This window comes from Leptonychotes weddellii, chromosome 5 (genome assembly GCF_054177405.1).
Source record: "Leptonychotes weddellii isolate Sample4059 chromosome 5, ASM5417740v2, whole genome shotgun sequence".
In the NCBI taxonomy this organism is placed as follows: Eukaryota; Metazoa; Chordata; class Mammalia; order Carnivora; family Phocidae; genus Leptonychotes; species Leptonychotes weddellii.
The window spans coordinates 40059318-40078942 of NC_138373.1; the positions used below are offsets into that span (position 1 = coordinate 40059318).

At 42.8% G+C, this 19625-nt stretch overlaps 1 protein-coding gene across 1 annotated transcript in view; it reads right to left on the minus strand.

Annotated features, from left to right (window-relative positions):
* Window positions 1-478: 478 nt before the first annotated feature.
* The window catches only part of LOC145721626 (uncharacterized), a 34046-nt gene continuing 14899 nt past the window's right edge, over window positions 479-19625 (minus strand). Inside the window, exons 3-4 of the mRNA XM_081820515.1 lie at window positions 2673-2795; window positions 479-944 (exon numbers count right to left, since the gene is read on the minus strand). Of these exons, the coding sequence (XP_081676641.1) occupies window positions 702-944; window positions 2673-2795 (366 nt within the window). The 3' untranslated portion in view covers window positions 479-701. The remainder of the gene's footprint in view (window positions 945-2672; window positions 2796-19625) is intronic.

Consider the following 19625-nt stretch of genomic DNA (forward strand, 5'->3'; position numbering starts at 1 on the left):
CCTAGGATTCATTTGCGTGGACTTCAACTCTCTCTTCATGGGCTACTTCACCTCACATTTAAATATTTGGTTCTAGGGGCGCCTGGGTGGCTCAGTTGTTAAGTGTCTGCCTTTGGCTCAGGTCATGATCCCAGAGTCCCGGGATCAAGTCTCACATTGGTCTCCCTGCCCAGCGCAGAGTCTGCTTCTCCCTCTGGCCCTCACCCCACTTGTTCTCTCTCTCTCTCTCAAATAAAATAAAATCTTTAAAAATATATATATATTTGGCTCTAGTAGTAGTCAGCTCAATGAACACTACTGGAAAAATGCCTCTTGGATTCTCTCTCTAGTCTGACTTAAATATATAAGTTCTTTTATTTGTTTCAGATATGATATCCATGGATATGAGGAATAGTAGGAGAAATGCTCAAAAGTATAAAATATATATATATATATATATATGGGCGCCTGGGTGGCTCACTCAGTTAAGCATCCAAGTCTTGATTTAGGCTCAGGTCAAGATCTCAGGTCATGAGATCAAGTCCCGCGTAGCCTCCGTGTTCAGTGGGGAGCCTGCTTGAGATTCTCTCTCCCTCTACCCCTCCCCCTGCTGGTGCACATGCACACTCTCTCTCTCTAAAATAAATAAGTACATCTTTTTTAAAAAGTTAACAAAATACATAAGTATTTTTACAAATATTAATTTCATCCTTGGAGCAGTTCTATTTTCCTACTTCAGAGGAAAGAGACCCAACATGTCTATTATTCACAGATACATAGGAAACTATACACAGAACCTTCGAAGTGTAGAATATGTCCTCTCTCTTCACCATGCCATCGGCCATCTTCTTCCGGATGGCCCTCCCAATCTCTTCTTCATTTAGATACAAATAAGCTGAGTCAATATGGCGGTAGCCTACATCGATTGCTGTCTTGACAGCCTCTTCTACATTACTCTTCGCAACCTAGAAGACCATAAAAAGACAAGGACCTACTGGATTCAGGAATGCCAGTTCCACAAGCAGAGCTATTCAGCAGGACCTATTGTTTTTCTAAGGGCTGAGAGCTAGAGGTGACAGAGCTAAATGTTGACTTATAACCTTAGTGGTAAATGTTTAACAACAGACTCTCTGAAGAAAAGAAGTCCTGATTTAGAATATTTGCCAGTTTCTATGGTATAAATACTCCCACCACCGCTAACTTCAAGCTATGAATATTAGGAAAAGGTGCTCACCATCGGATCTTGTGAGCCCATGAGCTGGCCCCACTCGTCACTGGTTTAACCCTCTGCCTCTGGGTTTACATGATCTGTGGTTTTATACAGTCTATAGATTTACAGTCCCAAGTTAATTCACTGGTAAGAGATTATTGCAATTCAGAAGTCTAAGGCTCAAAATTATCTATCAGTGCAATGAAGGTATAACTTTACACAGAATAAATTAATGATTTACCTATGTCAACTTGGAGAAACACTTCAAACAACATTTGAGGAAGGACAAAGAGGTAAAAGAAAATAAACTATTCTTTTACGCAAAAATAGCTCGTCATTAAGTTTGTTGTTATGGTGGCGGTTATTACTAAGTTGGTGTCTGTAGGTGATACTTTCTCCTATAATCAATAGACAACTTGGTTATTTTTCTTAGCTGCCTACTGTTCTGCTGGCTTACCAGGCTGGACTTTTAAAGTTATCCATAATTTCCTCTCTCTGTGCCCCTCCTCTCCCTCACTTAAAATGTCTCCCAGGGTTATTTTTTCATTTGTAACTCCTAATGATACAGACTTAAAAGCCACGTCCGAGGAAAAGGAACACTCTGTGCTAGCGTCCTTGCTGAGTCCTCAGCATGACATCCCATGTGACTCTCATGCTGGGGAACGAGCCCTACAACTTGCTCTAAATAGTTATAAGCCCCTCTGCCAAGAACCACTGAAGATGTGCTCTTGTAAATTCGCGATGTTCAAACAAGAAACACGCATGGAGTTCAGTTTTCCAAGCAGAGAGAGAATGTCCAAGGGCCACGTGGCTCTCCCCATGGCACAGTCTTAACAACCAGGCCTCTAAGAGAATATTTCCACTCCAGATCACCAACACTCCCTCTACGTGAATCTTGCCTCTCTCCAGATCCTTCAGCGTCTGAGATTTCTCTAGATATTCTACGAGCGTGGGTGGACAGAGAGCTCTTGGACCCTGGGCGTTACAGAGAAACTTCATGACAAGCAAGGTTGCTGCGAAGTCCCTGACTCCTGGGTTTTACTGATTCCAACAGACTTTGAATGGCTACAACTGGACAGCAGGTGCAAGGAACAGAAACAGCGTTGCCCATGCCTGGACTGCTGATAGATGACACACTTCCATGTCCCTTGATAGAGCGCCACTCCAAGTGTGATCCTTGGATAAACAGCATCAGAGTCACTGGCTAGCTCATTAGAAATGTGGATTTTTAAGCCCTATTCCCAGATCTACTCATTCAGAACCTTTGTGGGTGCAGCCCCCAAATCTGCATTTTTAACAAGATCCTCCAGTGTTTGTATGCCTATTAAAATTTGAAAAGTATTGACCTAATGCAGAAAACAACCTAACCTGGAGAGAAGCAGCTTACAAATGGAGAAAATGAGGCCTTCTTGCATTTCCTAAATTCTGATTCTGATAAGGACCCATGTCTGCTACTCTCCATCTCCAATGTCATTACGACTACCTCACTAGGAGCAGAGGTGCCAAATCCCAGCATAGGCATGAGGTGTCCATCATTCAGCTTTATAGAGCAAGCTTTCATTTGGTTCATCTCTTTGCACTCTTCTGGCTTTTTATGAAAAGAAATCTGCTGAGGGGAGAAAATAATATAATTGCTATTTTTTTAAAAGCTTTAATGAGATATAAGTCAGATACCATAAAATCATCCCCTTTAAATTACCCAAGTCAGCAGTTTTTAGTATATTCATGGAGTTGTTATCCATGTACAATTTTAGAGCATTTCATAACCCCATACTCATAGAAACAACTCCCCATTCCTCTCTCCCTTCGACCCCTGGCAACCACTTTCTGTCTCTTTGGATTTGCCTATTCTGGAATTTTATATAAATGCATTCATACACTCTGTGGCATTTTGTGACTGCTTGCTTTCACTTAGCATAATGTTTTCAAGGCCAATCCACGTCGTAGCGTGTAATAGTACTTCACTCCTTTTAATGGCTAACATCCCTTTGTACAGATGTACCACATGCTTTTTATCCATTCATCTGCTGACAAACATTTGGTTTTTTCAGCTTTTTGCCTACTGGGAATAATGCTTAAGTAAACATCCCTGCACATGTTTTTGTGTGGACATACATTTTCAATTCTCTTGGGTCTATACATAAGCCTGGAATCACTGAGTCATAGAGCAAACCCAGGTTTAACGTTCTGTGTAACTGCCAAGTGTTTTCCAAAATGGCTGCAACGTTGACATTCCAATTCTTGAGAATTCCAGTTTCTCCACATCTTCTCCGATACTTGCTACCCACTGTTTTTTGTTAGTAGCCATCCTGACAGGTATGAAGTGATATTGTGTTTTTGATCTGCATCTCCCTGATGATGAGTGACGTGGAGCATATTTTCATGTACCTCTTGGCTATTTGCATATCTTCTTTGAAGAAATGTCACTTCAGTCCTTGCCCATTTTTGAATTGGTTATTAGTTTCCTTTACTAACAAGTTGTGGGAGTTCCTTATATATTTTGGAAAGGAACTTCTTATCAAATACATGGTTTGCAAATGCCAAATTCTTCCATTTCAAAGAATGCCTTTTCTCTCTGTTGATGGTTTCCTTTGCTGTTCTCAAGCTTTTTGGTTTGATGAAGTCCCACTTGTTTATTTTCGTCTTGTTGCTTGTACTTCTGGTACGAAATCACGATTAATGTCATTAAGATTTTCTCCTATGTTTTCCTCCAGAGTTTTATTTTATTTTTTTAAAGTTTTTTTTTTATTTATTTATTTGAGAGAGAGAGAATGAGAGACAGAAAGCATGAGAGGGAAGAGGGTCAGAGGGAGAAGCAGACCCCCTGCTGAGCAGGGGGCCCGATGTGGGACTCTATCCCGGGATTCCAGGATCATGACCTGAGCCGAAGGCAGTTGCTTAACCAACTGAGCCACCCAGGCGCCCTCCTCCAGAGTTTTAAAGTTCTAGGTCTTACATTTAGGTCTTTAATCCATTTTGAGTTGAATTTGACAACCCCAATACATTTGTATTATTCTAACATGGTCTTAGAATGATTAATCTTTTATTAATTTTGTTTTTAAACTATTTAATGAAGCTCTAACTCTGGGCCTACCTCCATTTCTAAGTTTGAACTGATAAATTAAGAGAGCAATTGAGGGGTGCCTGGGTGGCTCAGTAGGTAAAGTGTCTGCCTTTGGCTCAGGTCATGATCTCGGGGTCCTGGGATCGAGCCCCATGTCTGGCTGCCTACTCAGTGGGGAGTCTGCTTCTGCCCCTCCCCCTGGTTGTGCTCTCTCTCTCACTCAAATAAATAAAATCTTTAAGAAAATAAAAATAAAAAATAAATAAAAGAGCAACTGAAATCCAGGCATTATCTGCTTCATGATATGTAGCAATAGAAAGTACACAGACTACCTAAACAGTTTTGAAAAAAGAAATTATAATGATGTTTATTCAGATTTTATGATGCTATGGAAAATTATTAAATATATATATTCTGAAGCTCTTATCTGATGTTTCCAAACCAATTTCTCAAAAGGCTCTGCCCTATCAGTGTTTACACTCTGATCAACAGAGCATGAAAATTCCTAGCTCATTGACCCTGTGACAGTATTGTGATACCTCATTGAAAAATTTCTGAACAGACTATTGGGCTGTCACACTCCTTTTCTAGCATGTATTATCCTTAATAAATAGAGCAGGTCTCATTACAAGAGGCTGACTAACACTATTAGGTTAATTTCTGGATTCTGACTCTGTTAATCTTTTCCTTCCCTCTCGTGCTTAAATCAGGTGCATTAAAGCATCTCCTTCTCCTCTCCTCTCAAAAAGGCGTTAGACTCCCAGTAAGTCTATTCCACCTTGCTTACACATAGGAGACGTGCATGAAATGTATGCTAACTAGACGTACTGTGGCCATCATTCCACTATCTATCCAAATATCAAATCATCACGCTGTATATCTGAAACACATAACGGTATACCTCAATTATATCTCAATAAAAAAAGTATGCATTATAAATATTAAAAGATGGGGGGGGAATAAAATATGCATTAAAAATGAAATACCATTTTCATAAATCTGTTTAAATTGTTGTATTCCGTGAAAAGATCAGCTACAAAGATGAAGAAAGTAAGATTACACTACATAAACAATGCGTACATGGGGTATGAAACTCCAGAATGTTGACAATTACTGTGATATTTATTATTTCATTGTGATTTTGGTCTCTGTTCTGGAGTAGCCAATTTTTCAGATCCCTAAATGAAAATGTATTAATTTTGAAGAAACAGATTAAAATTTATTTTAAAAAGTCCCTGGGTTTGTAGATTTTATTGCATAATTGGTCACAATGAACTTACCAGCAGGTGTTCAGCCTGCCCAGATTTAGAGTCCCCAAATGCCTTCTCAACCTGCTCCCTCCTGGCCTCCTCTGCTCAGACGTCTCCTGTCCTTTCCCTTCGATGTCTTGTCTTGGCCCCTCTAACTAGAACTGCTCTGTCTCTGCCTTTACTGAGTTTAGAAATTCTTCCAAGACCTTTGAGCTTGCCCAAAGCCAGCTCAGTGACTGGCACCTTCTCCTTGGGTTGCATAGTTCGTACCAGGGATTGTTTAATTATGAAACACTTGTTGGTATTTTCTGGACTTTGATACGCACTACCACCTTGAATCGGCATATGCAATTCCCCCTCAGTACTGATTCTCAACCATCTCAAACCTGTTTCTATTTGCCTGGTTTCTCCATTTTATTTTAATTTCCTCTAACCAACTCCTTTAATAAAGTAACTGTCAACATAGTATAAGATATTAGTTGTTGACAATACCTCACCCTTTAAGAAATATATTCAATCGGAAACATGATGTGAGCTCATACTTCTAAAATTATGTTTAAGATACTATTTCCGGCTCTGTCTCTCCTAAGGGAGGCAAACAGGACCTAGTAGCATCTCTACCTACCCCCAATTCTCTTGTGTGATACCAGTGACCAGAGTTTACTCCCTAGCTCTGTTTCCTCCGAAAAGAAATCTGTCTTCTTAGAGAGTAGCTATTTGTGTCTTGCATCAGGAAAATTCAGGACAGACCTGAATACCATGTTGTTGCCAGAAATCAAGCCAGCAACAAGGCTGCTAAAACAAGGCATCCAAGGAAGGAATCCTGCCAGACACCTGTGACAATTTGAAAATGAAAATAACATTAACATTGTTATTTGGAAGAAGTTGATTCTATGAAAAGCTACGAGTTCATAATTACAGTGAAAAATAGAAAATTAATATAAAGGTTAGGAAAAGGCGGTTGAAATATAAAAGCAGGATGAACACAAATAAAATATGTTGAGTTTGTCACCGGTTTTAATAAGTGAGGGAAGGTGAATGGACGGGACTATTTTTTCTTCTTTTATATCCATGGCAGGTGATAGAGCAGAGCTCTGAATGTGTCTATTTGTGCAAGCGGGACATTGAGGCAAGCCCAGCAGCTCTGAAAGGGCGCCAGGTGGGAAGGATGGTGGCAGGTGTATGGACAGGAAGTGTGCCAAGTACAGGAACAATGGATCCACCAGTGGCCACACAGGTGACAAGTCAGTGGTCCGATGCTCAAGTACAGAAAGAGCTTCACAGTGTGGAAGAGAGGAGAATAAATCCTGTGGATCCCATAACACTAGTAAATGGAACCTCTAAAAGGCAAGTCCATTCATGAGACACCAGGGTGCAAAAATACTAAAACCTATAAGGAAGGCAAAGGCGCGGGCACTTTCTAAAGTGTGTAGAAAGTAAAGGTTTACCATAAAAAAAAGAGGTCATTTCGGTGATCAGTGGCTTGGATTTGAATCACCTGAGGAGAGGCAACCATATCAGGGCCCTAACTAAGGATAAATCAATCATCCAAATCCCGCCAATTGTTTGGTTCCAAAACATTTTACTTCTGAATCCTGAAAGTTGGAATTCCCATAATTTTCAAGTGTCCTGAAATATTATTCGTCCTTTGGGTTTTTCAGCCATTAAAAAAAATGTCTAAGTCATTTTTAGCTTGGGGGCTATACGTGCAGTGAGCCGTGCTCACTTTGTGGATCTCTGCTCCATATAATTAGTAGACATTACGATATCTATGATTATCTTTCTGTAGATTATGTCTTAACTGTGACAAAATCTGCATAACAATGTCCTCTTGACCATGCATAACTACACAGTCCAATGGCACTAAATAGATACACAGTGTTGTACAACCATCACCACTAACGACACAGGACATTCTTGTCATCCCCAACAAAAACTCTGTACCTTTCAAAAAATCTCCTTTGGGAGAGTTCACTACCGATGTGTAGAAACACAATTGATCTCTGTGTGTCTGCCTTGCTCCTTGCAAGTTTGCTGAGCTCGTTTATCAGCTCTACGAGTTTCCTTATGAGCCCTTTGGGATTTGCTGTACGTAAGGTCAAGTCATCTGTGATTGAGAATAGTTTTCCCTCATCCTTTCCAATTTGGATGCCCTTTGTTTCTGTTGCTTGTCTCATGGCTCTGGCTAGAGGGTCCAGTATAATGCTGAATAGCGGTGGTGGGAATGGGTGTCCTATCTTGCTCCTGATCTCAGGAGGAATGCTTTCAGCCTTCCAACATTGAGTAGGATGTCAGCTGTGGGTTTTTAATGTATGGCTTTGCTGGGACTTTAGCTAAACTACTGATGATGTCACTGCCTCAGCATCCCTTTTGTGTGGCTAAGTACAAAATGAACTGAATGATGCTAGCCCCTCCCACAAACTCATGCCCTAGTGTTTTGAATGCCTCAAAAGCAGAGATGGCTCCTTGAAATCTCCTGGAATCCACATTAAGATTTATACCCTTTGGGGTATAAAACAATGGCAAGAGCCTCTGTATTTGCAGGCAGCAGACGGAAGCAGCAACCTACCATCGAAACACAGAACATTGATACTGACCACCCTGGATCCAACAAACCCTTCCAGACCTCTCATTTCCATCCTCACAGCTACCTGCCGCAGGCCAGGGGGGTTGGGGATTCTAGGAACTACCACTCTGAGGGCTCTAATCGACCAACATTAGCTCGATTCACCGGCCAAGCTTTCCCCTGAATGTGGCAAGCTTTCAGATACACTCCAGAGCTCCAAACTTTTTTGAAGGAAATCTAGGTGTTGGTCTAGTAATAACATTTTTACAATCATTGCTTTTGCATGTTTTTTTCCGCAGTTTGTCTCATCAGTGATGTTAAATTTGTGATTTCAATGCAAACTGTTTCAGAGATGATCTTTCCAAAATGTAACCAACTTTTAGATACTCGATAAAAATCAGTTCCCATGTCTTGATTGGTAGAGTAAGCTTAATCTACTTAGCATGAAACTAAGGACAATTCATTGTAGATGCTATTCCTCTCCAGTCATAAAAGAGCTTTAGACATACTCTAACCAACCGGCAGAAATGATTCTCTGGCAAGGGGAGACTTAACCTAACACTTGGCATCTTTGTGACTTTTGTCACAACTGCCTGGAATAGCACCATAACTTTCTTTCATGCATTCTGGTTCCCTATCTTTTTTTTTTTTTTTTTAGGTTTTTATTTATTTATTTGTCAGAGAGAGAGAGCGCGCGCGCACAAGCAGGGGGAGCAGCAGAGGGACAAGCAGACTCCCCGCTGAGCAGGGAGCCCGATGCGGGACTCGATCCCAGGACCCTGAGATCATGACCTGAGCTGAAGGCAGACACTTAAACGACTGAGCCACCCAGGTGTCCCTCTGGTTCCCTATCTTTGAGCAACTGCTGCTCCCATCCTTGTGGTTTTCCGATTGCAAAGAAATGTGTTTGGAGAGCAAGATAATTCCTTGTACGTATGGATTCCGTAAGAGAAACGTGACCTGCTCTGTCATAAGGAGTTTCAATTTACAGAGTTGGAGTATACAGAGCCTGCGTCTTTAGACACAATTACTGTTTATGAGGTGAGCAACTCATTCCAGATAAACCAATTATGTACTTCCCCATGGCTAAAGCAATGGGTCCCAGGCTAAGGGTTTTAAGAACACAAGGACATTCTTCCTTGGGATTTTTCCAATTGGTCCCTTCCATAATCTATGCAAAATCCAAGATCACAATTATCTTAATTTACATTCACATTCTTAATCCAGACTCTTAAGGCAAGGCATCACGCCAAGGTAGCTGGTTCAATCTCAACCACTGACTGTGTCAGAACAAGGCTCTCTCATGAACCCTGCCCTATGTCACTGGTGCAGACTTTCTTATCCTCATGGTAATGGACATCAAGCACTGTGTAGCCTTTTCCCACCACTTTTCTTTCCTTTTCTCACATTATTTATATTCACTATAACATACCTGCTAATTTCAAATATTGAAGAGCTCTGGTGGCCAAGGACCCAAGGAAGTTGGCTTCATCTGAACTTCAAAACAATGGTTCTCAAAGTGTAGTCGCAGGCCCCACGGAGGCCCCTAAAATCCCTTTTTGAGGCATAAGAAAAAGACTATCTTCATGATACCAAGATACTGTTTTCCTTTTTCATCCTTACTATCTCATATGTATACGGTGGAGTTTTGCAGAGGTTTACACAGCGTGGGATGTTGTACCAGATGGAATGCAGAAGCAGATTTGATATTCCAGTTGTCTTCTCTTTGGCTACTCATTCGATTTTCAAAAATATCAAACAGTATCACTCTTGTCCCTAATGGGTTTTTGTTTTGGAAAATATTTTTATTTTTCATAAAATGTACTTTTCATGTTAATATGTCATAGGCTTATTATTTTTTTATTGACACAACACATAAATATTTAAAATTTCCTCAGTTTAATTTCCAATATAGTATGTAGACTCTTAAAAACACCGAACTTACAGAAGCAGAGAGTAGATTGGTGGTTGCCAGGCTAGAGCTATGTGGGGGACAATGGGTAAATGTGGTCAAAGGGCACAAACTTTATTTTGTCGAGTAAATAAGTTCTGGGGATCAAAACAGCATGGTTACTCTGGTTAATCATACTGTATTGTACACTTGAAAATTGCCAAGATAGTAAATTTTATTTTATTTTATTTTATTTTTTTAAAGATTTTATTTATTTATTTGAGAGAGAGAGTGAGAGAGAGAAAGAGCACAAGAGGGGGGAGCAGGAGAGGGAGAAGCAGACTCCCCACCGAGCAGGGAGCCCGATGCGGGACTCGATCCCGGGACTCCAGGATCATGACTTGAGCTGAAGGCAGTCGCTTAACCAACTGAGCCACCCAGGCGCCCCAAGATAGTAAATTTTAAAAGGTCTCACAACCCCTCCCCCAAAAGTAACTGTGTGAGGTGGTAGATGTAGTAAATAACCTTACCGTAGCAATCATTTTGCAACACATATGTATATCGAATCATCACACTGCCTTGAATTTACACAAGGTTACCTATCAATTACATCAATAAACTAGAAATGTATACATAAGTTATTTTAAAAGAAGTAGTGTGAATTTTCCAAAAACCAGTTATTTTCTGTACTACAAAATGCTACAGTCATTTAACTAAACTCTGATAATAAAAAAGGTGTCATACTGTGAAAATAGACATACTTTAGAAATCACTAACTATAGTATAATTGTCCTAAAGGATGCAAATATAATACAAAAGAAAAGAATATACTAGAATACACCTAGAGACTTCTGTCATTGACTGGGTACAAGACAAATATACAAAACTTGCACCAAAGCACCACAAAATGGAAATGAGCAAAATATCACCTGCATTCTAATCATAACAACCTCAAAATACTTAGGACTAAATTTAACAAGAGTGATGGAACTTCTATGGAAAACATCTTTGAAGGCGTAAAATAATATCTGAACAAGTGAAAATGTATGCAAATTTTTGGACAGTTTATTAAAATTTAAATTCCCATAAAATAATGCATATACCCAAGCAATTATAATTCAAATTCCCCCAAAAGTCCAATTTTTAAAACCATATACAAATTTTTCTGGTGTATGTAAAAAAAAATTAATGCCAGAGAGAAAATTCCTGAAAAGAAAATTCATAGAAAGTATCAGTGATGGACACTTTCTTGACTGGACCTCACAACTTATTACAAAGCCACAATTACCTAAATAATCATATTGTACTCATCCATCAAAAAGAATGAAATCTTGCCATTTGCAACAGTGTGGATGGAACTAGAGGGTATTATGCTAAGCAAAATCAGAGAAAATCAGTCAATCAGAGAAAGATAATTATCATATGGTTTCACTCATATGTGGAATTTAAGAAACAAAACAGATGAACATAGAGGATAGGAAGGAAAATTAAATAAGACGAAATCAGAGAGGGAGACAAACCATAAGAGGCCCTTAACTCTAGGGAAAAAACTGAGGGTTGCTGGAGGGGAGGGGGGTGGGGGATGGGGTACCTGGGTGATGGGCATTGAGGGCACGTGATGTGATGAGCACTGGGTGTTCTATGCAACTGATGAATCACTGACCTCTACCTCTGAAATTAATAATACAGGTTGTGTTAATTAAACTGATTTTAAATAAATAAAAAGTTAAAAAATAATTGTATTGGTATAAGGTTACATAAAACTTCTCGTGGAGCAGAGTAGAAAATTCAGAATTAGGTTTTATTTATATGAAATTTAAGATATGATTAACAGGGGGGTATAATCCAGAGGAGAGTAATGAATTATTTAACACATAATACTGGAATAAACGCCTATCCACCTCAAAGAAAATAGGATTGGATTTCCCTTCTTATACCATATGTGTAAATAATTCTAGATACATAAACAATATGAAGTATAAAAAGGGAGAAGAAAAATACTTACAAGAAACTCCAGGGCACAGTCTTGTGCGTGAGAAGACTTTGTTAAGTAGACCAGAAAATCAAATGCTATGAAAGAAGAAATTAACGTAGTTGAACATACACACATTAAAACTTTGCATGGCGAAGTTCACTTTTATCAGAGTTAATAGGTAAACGATAAATTTGGAAAATATTTATCAACTGGATGAAAGGGAGCTGATATTTATAGCCTCCGAGAGCTCTTAGAAATTGACCAGAAAAAGACAAATAGTTTTCAGACATGTTGAGAAGAATGCATTGCACAGAAGAGTAAGCCCAACGTCCACAGAGATAAAGGACGTTATGCTTCACTAGTAGGGAAAAGCTAATTCAAGTCCCGAGAGATGTCAGCTTAAAGCCACCTGAGTAGCAAAAAATGTAAATGCCTCAGGCTATCCATCGTGGGTAGGAGCGAGAAGAGAGTGATCTCAACTGTTGCAGCGAGGTATTGGAAACTGCATTTGAAAAGCAGCCCAGCAACAATGACTGAAACTGAAATCAAAGACGCAGACCACAGATGGCAAGAGAGAGCCCGAGAGTTTAAAGGTCTTTCCATACTCACAGTGGAGGAAGAGCACACAACCTGCCGCTCGGGGCACTTGGAAGAAGCACTGGGGTTGAAACCACACTAAGAGCGGAGCGGTGGGCACAGACAGCCTATATTGTGGCTTTCTGGAAAGGATCAGGCGAGGCAGATGAGCAGGCTTGGGATTGGCTGGTTCCCCTGAACGTGGTCCCGTGTTCACTATGACTAGTAGAGCATGTGGCCTGGAGCTATTTAGAGCCTCGACATGCTTTTGGATGGGCCCAGGTTTACTGAGGAGCACCTAATTCCTATTGTGTGGGTGTTAAATTATCAGCTTACCAAAATTTAAAGTATGTGTGGGGTGCCGGGCAGGCTCAGTTGGTGCAGCATGTGACTCCTGATGTCAGGGCCATGAGTTCGAGCCCCACGTCAGGTGTAGAGATTACTTTTAAAAGGATAATAATAAAATAGAATAAAGTGTGTTTAATGCAGTTGGCCCCATCATGCTTTAGCACCACTGTTGACATTAGGTATACTCAGGGAATGCGTGGAGATCACCAGGGAGATTTCGGTAGTTGAGACCTCGGAAATGCAAGACACCTGTAGAGTATAGGGTGAGATCTGGTCGCCATTCATCCATAGCATTTAAGAAAATCACAGCATGGGTCTCTTCTCAGAATAGTAATTATGACCCCCTGATGCACATCGCAGAGCCAGGTGGCCCACTTGGCGAGTATGAAAATAAATCCACGACATCCTGGGAAACGTTCGGAGCCTGGAGTGATGCAGAATGAAGCCAGTGAAAATTGCTTTAGGTACAGCAAGTCAGTCGTGGGGTGACTCGACCCATGTCCTTCCCGTACGTGTAATAGGAGGTTCCAACAATTTTGCAAACACTTCGCCGGGGGCGAAGTCAAGAGCTACACCATTTTAACGAATGAGCCTTGTCCTTGATTTAAGAGGCTTGGGGTGTCTCCGTCGTGCGAGAGATTAAAGTCTCAGACATTTGCCCTTTGACCTCTGCAAGTTTGGGCTGCCATGCCATCCTCTTTGGAACAGGCAATGCCCCTTCCGGAGGAATCTACCTGCGCTGGATGAACCATCCTGAGCTAGATGAGGCGCGCGCCTGCTGTTGGCAGAAGGATGCGGACAGGGTGGGGGTGGAGATGCCAGAGTGAGGAGGGAGCCAGTGAGTGGCAGCGGGTCCATGAGAAAGGGGGTCACAATATGGTGGGATGGAGGGGCGAAGGGAGGCTTGAGTTCCACAGTACAACCTGGTCAGCCGGTCTCCGCGGTGATTTGTGAGAGAGGGTGACGTTAAGGGAAGTACTTGATAGTCAGCAGTGGAGGGAGGAGGACAGTAGGCGGGAGAGCACAGACACGGACAGTGTCTAGCGGGGGCTGTCCTCTGGGGGGCATGGGAGCAAACAGTGGGAGCCTGGGTGGGACAGAGGGCTACATGATGGGTGAGGAGGTAAATAGAAAAATAGAATCTCCATAGACATGGAATCCTTTTATGTCTCCCTTGGAAATTAACAGGGGGGGACCCGTGGCAGCTTATAGTCTTTTAAGACCTACCAGTCCAGAACTTAATAGAACCATGGCCTGAGGCAGGAGAGACCCATTCATGCACTTTGGTGGGGGGGGGGCCATTTGCCTGATTATAACTTAAATAGCAATCCTTTAAGGAGGCCTTTACCTGCGCCTTGAAAGCCGTGGGCCCCTGAAAAATCCACCATATGCTATGTTCTCCCTCCCATGCTCATATGGGCACGAAGTGAACAGGAACCTTGAACAGAGTCTGTAATATCTGGGGCACCACATGTTAGCAACGTAGATTGAGGCCTGTGGTATGGGGTCCGCACTGGCGTGCATTAGCCTGGGGTGTGTGTCCCCCGCGGTAAGAGCATAGGGCAGGGCACTGGAGAGGGGCAGTGGACCGATAACGACAGACGTGCCATCGGGAGTAAGGGGCCCGGCTGTGGGGGATCAGGGAACAGCTCCGCACCAAGGGAGTTCCAGTGTTCACTTATCTTACAAAGAAGACAGTTATCAACAGCTGTTTCATCCAGGGTGGTCCCAAGGGCAGAGGCGGGATACCACTATGGCTGGAAGTCCCGTGAGCCCAGATGGCCAGCAGCGGAGGCAAAACAGTGTTGGGGTGGCCCCATCGGTGACCCTGGGACTTGCGGCAAGCCAATGCGGCCGTTGGAATTTTTGATGGATCGCGTGCCGTGGCATTAAGTGGAGGCACTGGTGTGCACACCAGGGTGTGAGCTGGGACATGGGTGACCCAGATGGGAGGAGAAAATCCACCGGCACCTGCCAAATGTGGCTCCTCAAAGTAGTTCCCCTCATGATAAAAATGATGCTTCTTTCCATTTTCCAGACCGTGTCACAAGCCTGTCAGCGGCCACCCTGGGTAAGTAAAACCAGGGACCTGGGGTTGGCCTCTCCTTGGGGCATCTTGGAAGAGCCAGACAGAGCACTTCCAACCCTCCCAACTGCCCAGAGCCCCTTGGATCACCCCAGGTCAGGCTGCGCGTGAGGGGGGTGGCAGCCCACCCCTCTCCATCAGCTCCATTCTGCAAAACGCTACCACGCTCATTGTCCCAGGGGGCTCCCCATTCTGCCAAGGGGGGTAAGCTGAGGGGTACCTCCACCCCCCTCATGGCCTCAGGCAAGGGGCTAAGATGGGGAAGTCATCCTCCTACAGTCTGGCCCTACCTGAAGTTAGAGCTATTCGACCAAGGAGCCTTAGGGCCTGGGTCGATCTGCCCATGTGAAGGGTCTCTTCCCCATGGAAAGTCTGTTCTACAGCAGGGCCTCACACACACACAGAATACTGTCCACATAATGCCAAAATGTGGTATTATTTAATTGTTCAAGCCCTGGTGGCAGAGGTCATGTGCCACAGCAGGGAACCACCCTCTGGAAACCAGGTGACTGTCGACTGAGTGCCTTCAAATGTGAACGTGATGGGTTTGAGGCAGGCCACCCCAAAATATGCCACTTTGGTAAATTGATTACTTTGAATTAAAATCACTTAACAAGTGGTCTATGCCATGGAACACTACATCAAAACTAATGATGTAATGTATGGTGATTAACATAATAAAAAAATATATATATATATAAAGAAATGGCCTGTGCAAGAACACTCTGTCCCTCCTCTGTCCCCCTGCAGGAAATAAATTCCACATGTCAAGGGTACCCTCCAGCCCCTGGAGGGTAAAAGGCATCCTTCCCACCAGAGATAAGAAATTCAGGGCTGAGCCTGTTGTAGAAACAGACATGGGGACATTTTCAGTAATTTGCTAGCCCAAGCCCAAACTCCTTTGTCTTGTTAATTCTTCAAAATTTATTGTTTTCTTGTCTAAAAGGTATAAAAGCTGCCTGCTTTGGTTACTTCCTTGAGTCCCATATTTCTAGGAGCACCTGTACGTATGAAACTAAGTTTGTTTTTCTCCTGATAATCCGTCTTAGGTCAATTTAATTATTAGACCAGCCAAAGAACCCAGGAAGGAAGAAGGGAAAAGTTTTCCTCATTTCCTCAGGCTGGGAAGTTTGGGATACAGGACCGACCTGCAGCTGCCATGTCCACGTCCCTCTGCCCGAGGGCTTTCTCTGCTCACTGGCACTGCAGCCTGTGACCATGGGTGGGAAGTGCCAGGACACGAATGCCCCCTGCGAGCAGCCCTCCAACAACAGGTAGTTGCTGGTGCTCACCATTTGGAAGGGCTCGGGAGCTAGAGGCTCTATAATGCTTCCCAGAGTTCCCAGTGGGATTACCTTTCTGGGGTCCCTCCTCTCCCTCTCTCACTTCCTCACCCCTCTTCTGGTGTCTTCATATTACCTCTCAAATGAGCCATTTTCACTTGACACCTTTCATTCTAGTCCAGGGGGATCCACACGGAGATCCAGCTGGAGACATCGGAATGCGGGCTGTATGCCGGGTGATATTACTGTATTCTTGGGCATGATCATGGCATAGTGGTTGCACCGGAGAATGCCCTCACTCTTGGGAGATTCATGCCGAACTAAAGTGTGCTGTTTCTAACTTATTTTCAAGAGTTTCCACAGGGGGAAAAGAATGGAGAGAGAAAGAAAATATAGCAAACTATTAACAATAGGTGAATGGTGGTGAGAGCATATGCATGCTCATTATACTGTGCTTTCAAATTTTTGGTAAGTTTGACGTCTTTCAAAATAAAAATTGGGGAAAGATGCAAATGTTTCTATGGGTTCTGCAGGAGCACGAAAGTGACCCACGAGGAAACACAAAAGAGCATGTGGACTGCCGATCTTCCCAACAGAACAAGAGAGCCGCCAAAGGAAGCCTGAAGTGAAGGAATCACTGGATTTATCTGGTGAAATCTGAACTGGCCTGATTCAGCTTTCCCTGTGAAGCAGAAGCAAGGCTCACCAAGGAGGGTCAGGGATAAGGAAGAGCCTCCAGTGTAGCCATGCATAAAAGGAATGGGCTTGACCTTGAAAGCAGTTATAGAAACAGTGAGGTGCCCATGTTTGTAAACGTGCCTTAAGGATTACGTGCAAATACGGGTCTTCTCTCCATCTGAAAGTAGAGCCTTCCTACAAAACCTTTCCTAATGGCCCAAAGTGAAGAAGCAATTCCCATTAACTTAGGCTAATCAACTTAACAATTTTTGAGCATCCCAGATGCAAAAAAAAATCACCTCTCTTAGGCTTTTGGAGGCTTGGGGCACATCTTGTGAAGGGAGACGCAAAATAGCTGGAGCTCAAACCCAGAGGCTCACAGACCCAAATCAGAGCTCTGGAGGCTGGGTGTGGAGATGGATGCTAGAGACAGAGAAAGTCCCCAGGCAGAGGGACGCGGACGTGGGACGGGGACCTGGCAGCTCCAAGTTGGTCCTGCATCCTTGAAATGGTGCGCATGCAGTTCCCGGGGAAGGCGCTGGGTGGCGCCACCTCCGCGAGCTGGCTGCAAAACCAGGCTCCGTGCTCTGCGCTTTTCACCTAAAAGCAAGCAACAACAACAAAAATCCTCTCCAAATTTCTTTCAGCTAACGAAAACAGGTACTAATGTTGAAATTGGTTGAAAGACTAAGGTCTTTCATAAAAGGGAAGTGGTGTAAGGTGAACTTCTGAGAAGCAGGGGATACCTGTGCCAAAGAAAAAAGCTATAAAGGCAAAATGATCTTTATTGGGAAAATTACACTGATTAACACCTCTTTTACATGGAAGTCATCAAAATAGACTCTTTTGTCATTGGCTTTGGCAGATAAAAAGACATCAGGTAGGTTCTAAAAGCAATCACTAATTTAAATAAAAATTAACAACTGTTTATTTTTAATTTTTATTTTTTTATTTTATTTATTTATTTAATTTTTATTTATTTGTTATTATGTTAACCTTTTAAAGATTTTTACTTATTCATTTGAGAGAGAGAGAGAGAGGAGAGAGAGCACAGGCAGGGGGGAGAGGGAGAGAAGGAGAAGCAGGCTCCCCACTGAGCAGGGAGCCCAAGGCGAGCCAGGACCCTGGATCATGACCTGAGCCCAAGGCAGATGCTTAACCGCTTACCCAACTGAGCCAATCAGGTACGCCGGGTTTTCTCTCTTATTCAAATAGTTTAAAGTCTTCCTCCCATCTGACTTTTCTTACTTATTTTCCTTCTCCTTCCATAAATGTTTGTCCTTCCTTAATTTCTTTGAGAAGGCTAAACTAAATTATTTTCAAGTCACTCCACCATTTTTTTTCTTCTAGTGTGGTTCTCTTCCCATTTGGGGGTCTGTTGTTTTGGACACCAATTAGATATATGTCTTGCAAATATTTTCTCCCTGTCTGTGGCTTGTCTTCCCATTCTCTTTATGGTGCCTTTCACGGAGCAGATTTTTTTTTTAATTTAATTTTAATGAAGGTTAACATTGATTTTCTTTTTCTTACATGGATTTTGCACTTAGTGTTGTGTCTAAAAAGTGATCGCTGTGCCCAAGGTCATCTAGATTTTCACCTGTTATCTTCTAGGGTTATATAGTTTTACTTTTTACAGTTAGGTCTACAATCCATTTTGAGTTAATTTTTGTGAAATGTGTAAGGTCTGAGTCTAGATTCATTTTTCACATGTGGATTTGTTGAAAACACTATTCTTTCTCCATTGGATTGTCTTTGCTCTTTTGTCAAAGACCAGTTAACTATATTTGTGTGGGTCTGTTCTGTTCCACTGATGGATTTGTCTATGTTCACCACTACCATACCATCTTGATTGCTGGGGCTTTTACAGTAAGCTTTAACATTTGGTAATGGTCGGTCCACTGCCTATGTTATTCTCCTGCTTCTGGTATGTCGTGATTCTCTATGTCCGTTACAGAACCTGGACTGGATCGCCCGATGGAAGAAACAAGCAGCACCCGGAGATCTTGGAGGATAGGAGGTTTATTTAATGCCGGTGGGCTCAGAGGAGAGTGGTCTCCAAAGGTCTGATCCCTGAGCACAAACAAAGGGGGCAATTTATCTGCATACTTGGCACTTCTGGCGCGTGCGCGAAGCGGGGCAGGGAAAAGAACCTGGAAGAGCCCCGGGGCAGGGGCTGGGACTCTCCTGCTAGCTCAGTCAGCCATCTTAGGATACAGATTTCCCTTATCATTCCCCTCTTTGATGCCCCTTTAAACACCTAGTTTAGAGGGCATCATTCTGTTTGACTCTGAGGGTTGACTGTAAGGCTTGGGGCAAACACGGACTTAATCATAAACTTAACAGCACACCAGGTAGCAGAAGACCAGGACTGACTGGGGCCAGGGAAACCATGGTGAAATGCGCTCAGGAGTAGACAGCAGAGGGCCAGTAAAAGTGGGATCTATGACCTTAGGTAGAAGCCTCTGGGGGAAAGTCCATTCAGGAAGGGCAACAGTGTAGAGTCCGACTCCCAAGATGAGGGAAATCACGCTGATGAGAGCTAGGAACCACGGTGAGCAGGTGTCCATCAGTCGGTGGGGTCTCGTCGAAGGTGACGCCGGACTGGGTTCATGAAGTCTGGCTGGACTCTCCACTGGTGTGGCTCCTCATCTGAATGATGAGCTTTCTTCTTTCTTCCAATCTTTGACCCAAACTGAGTCCCCTGTCTGGAAGGAGTGTA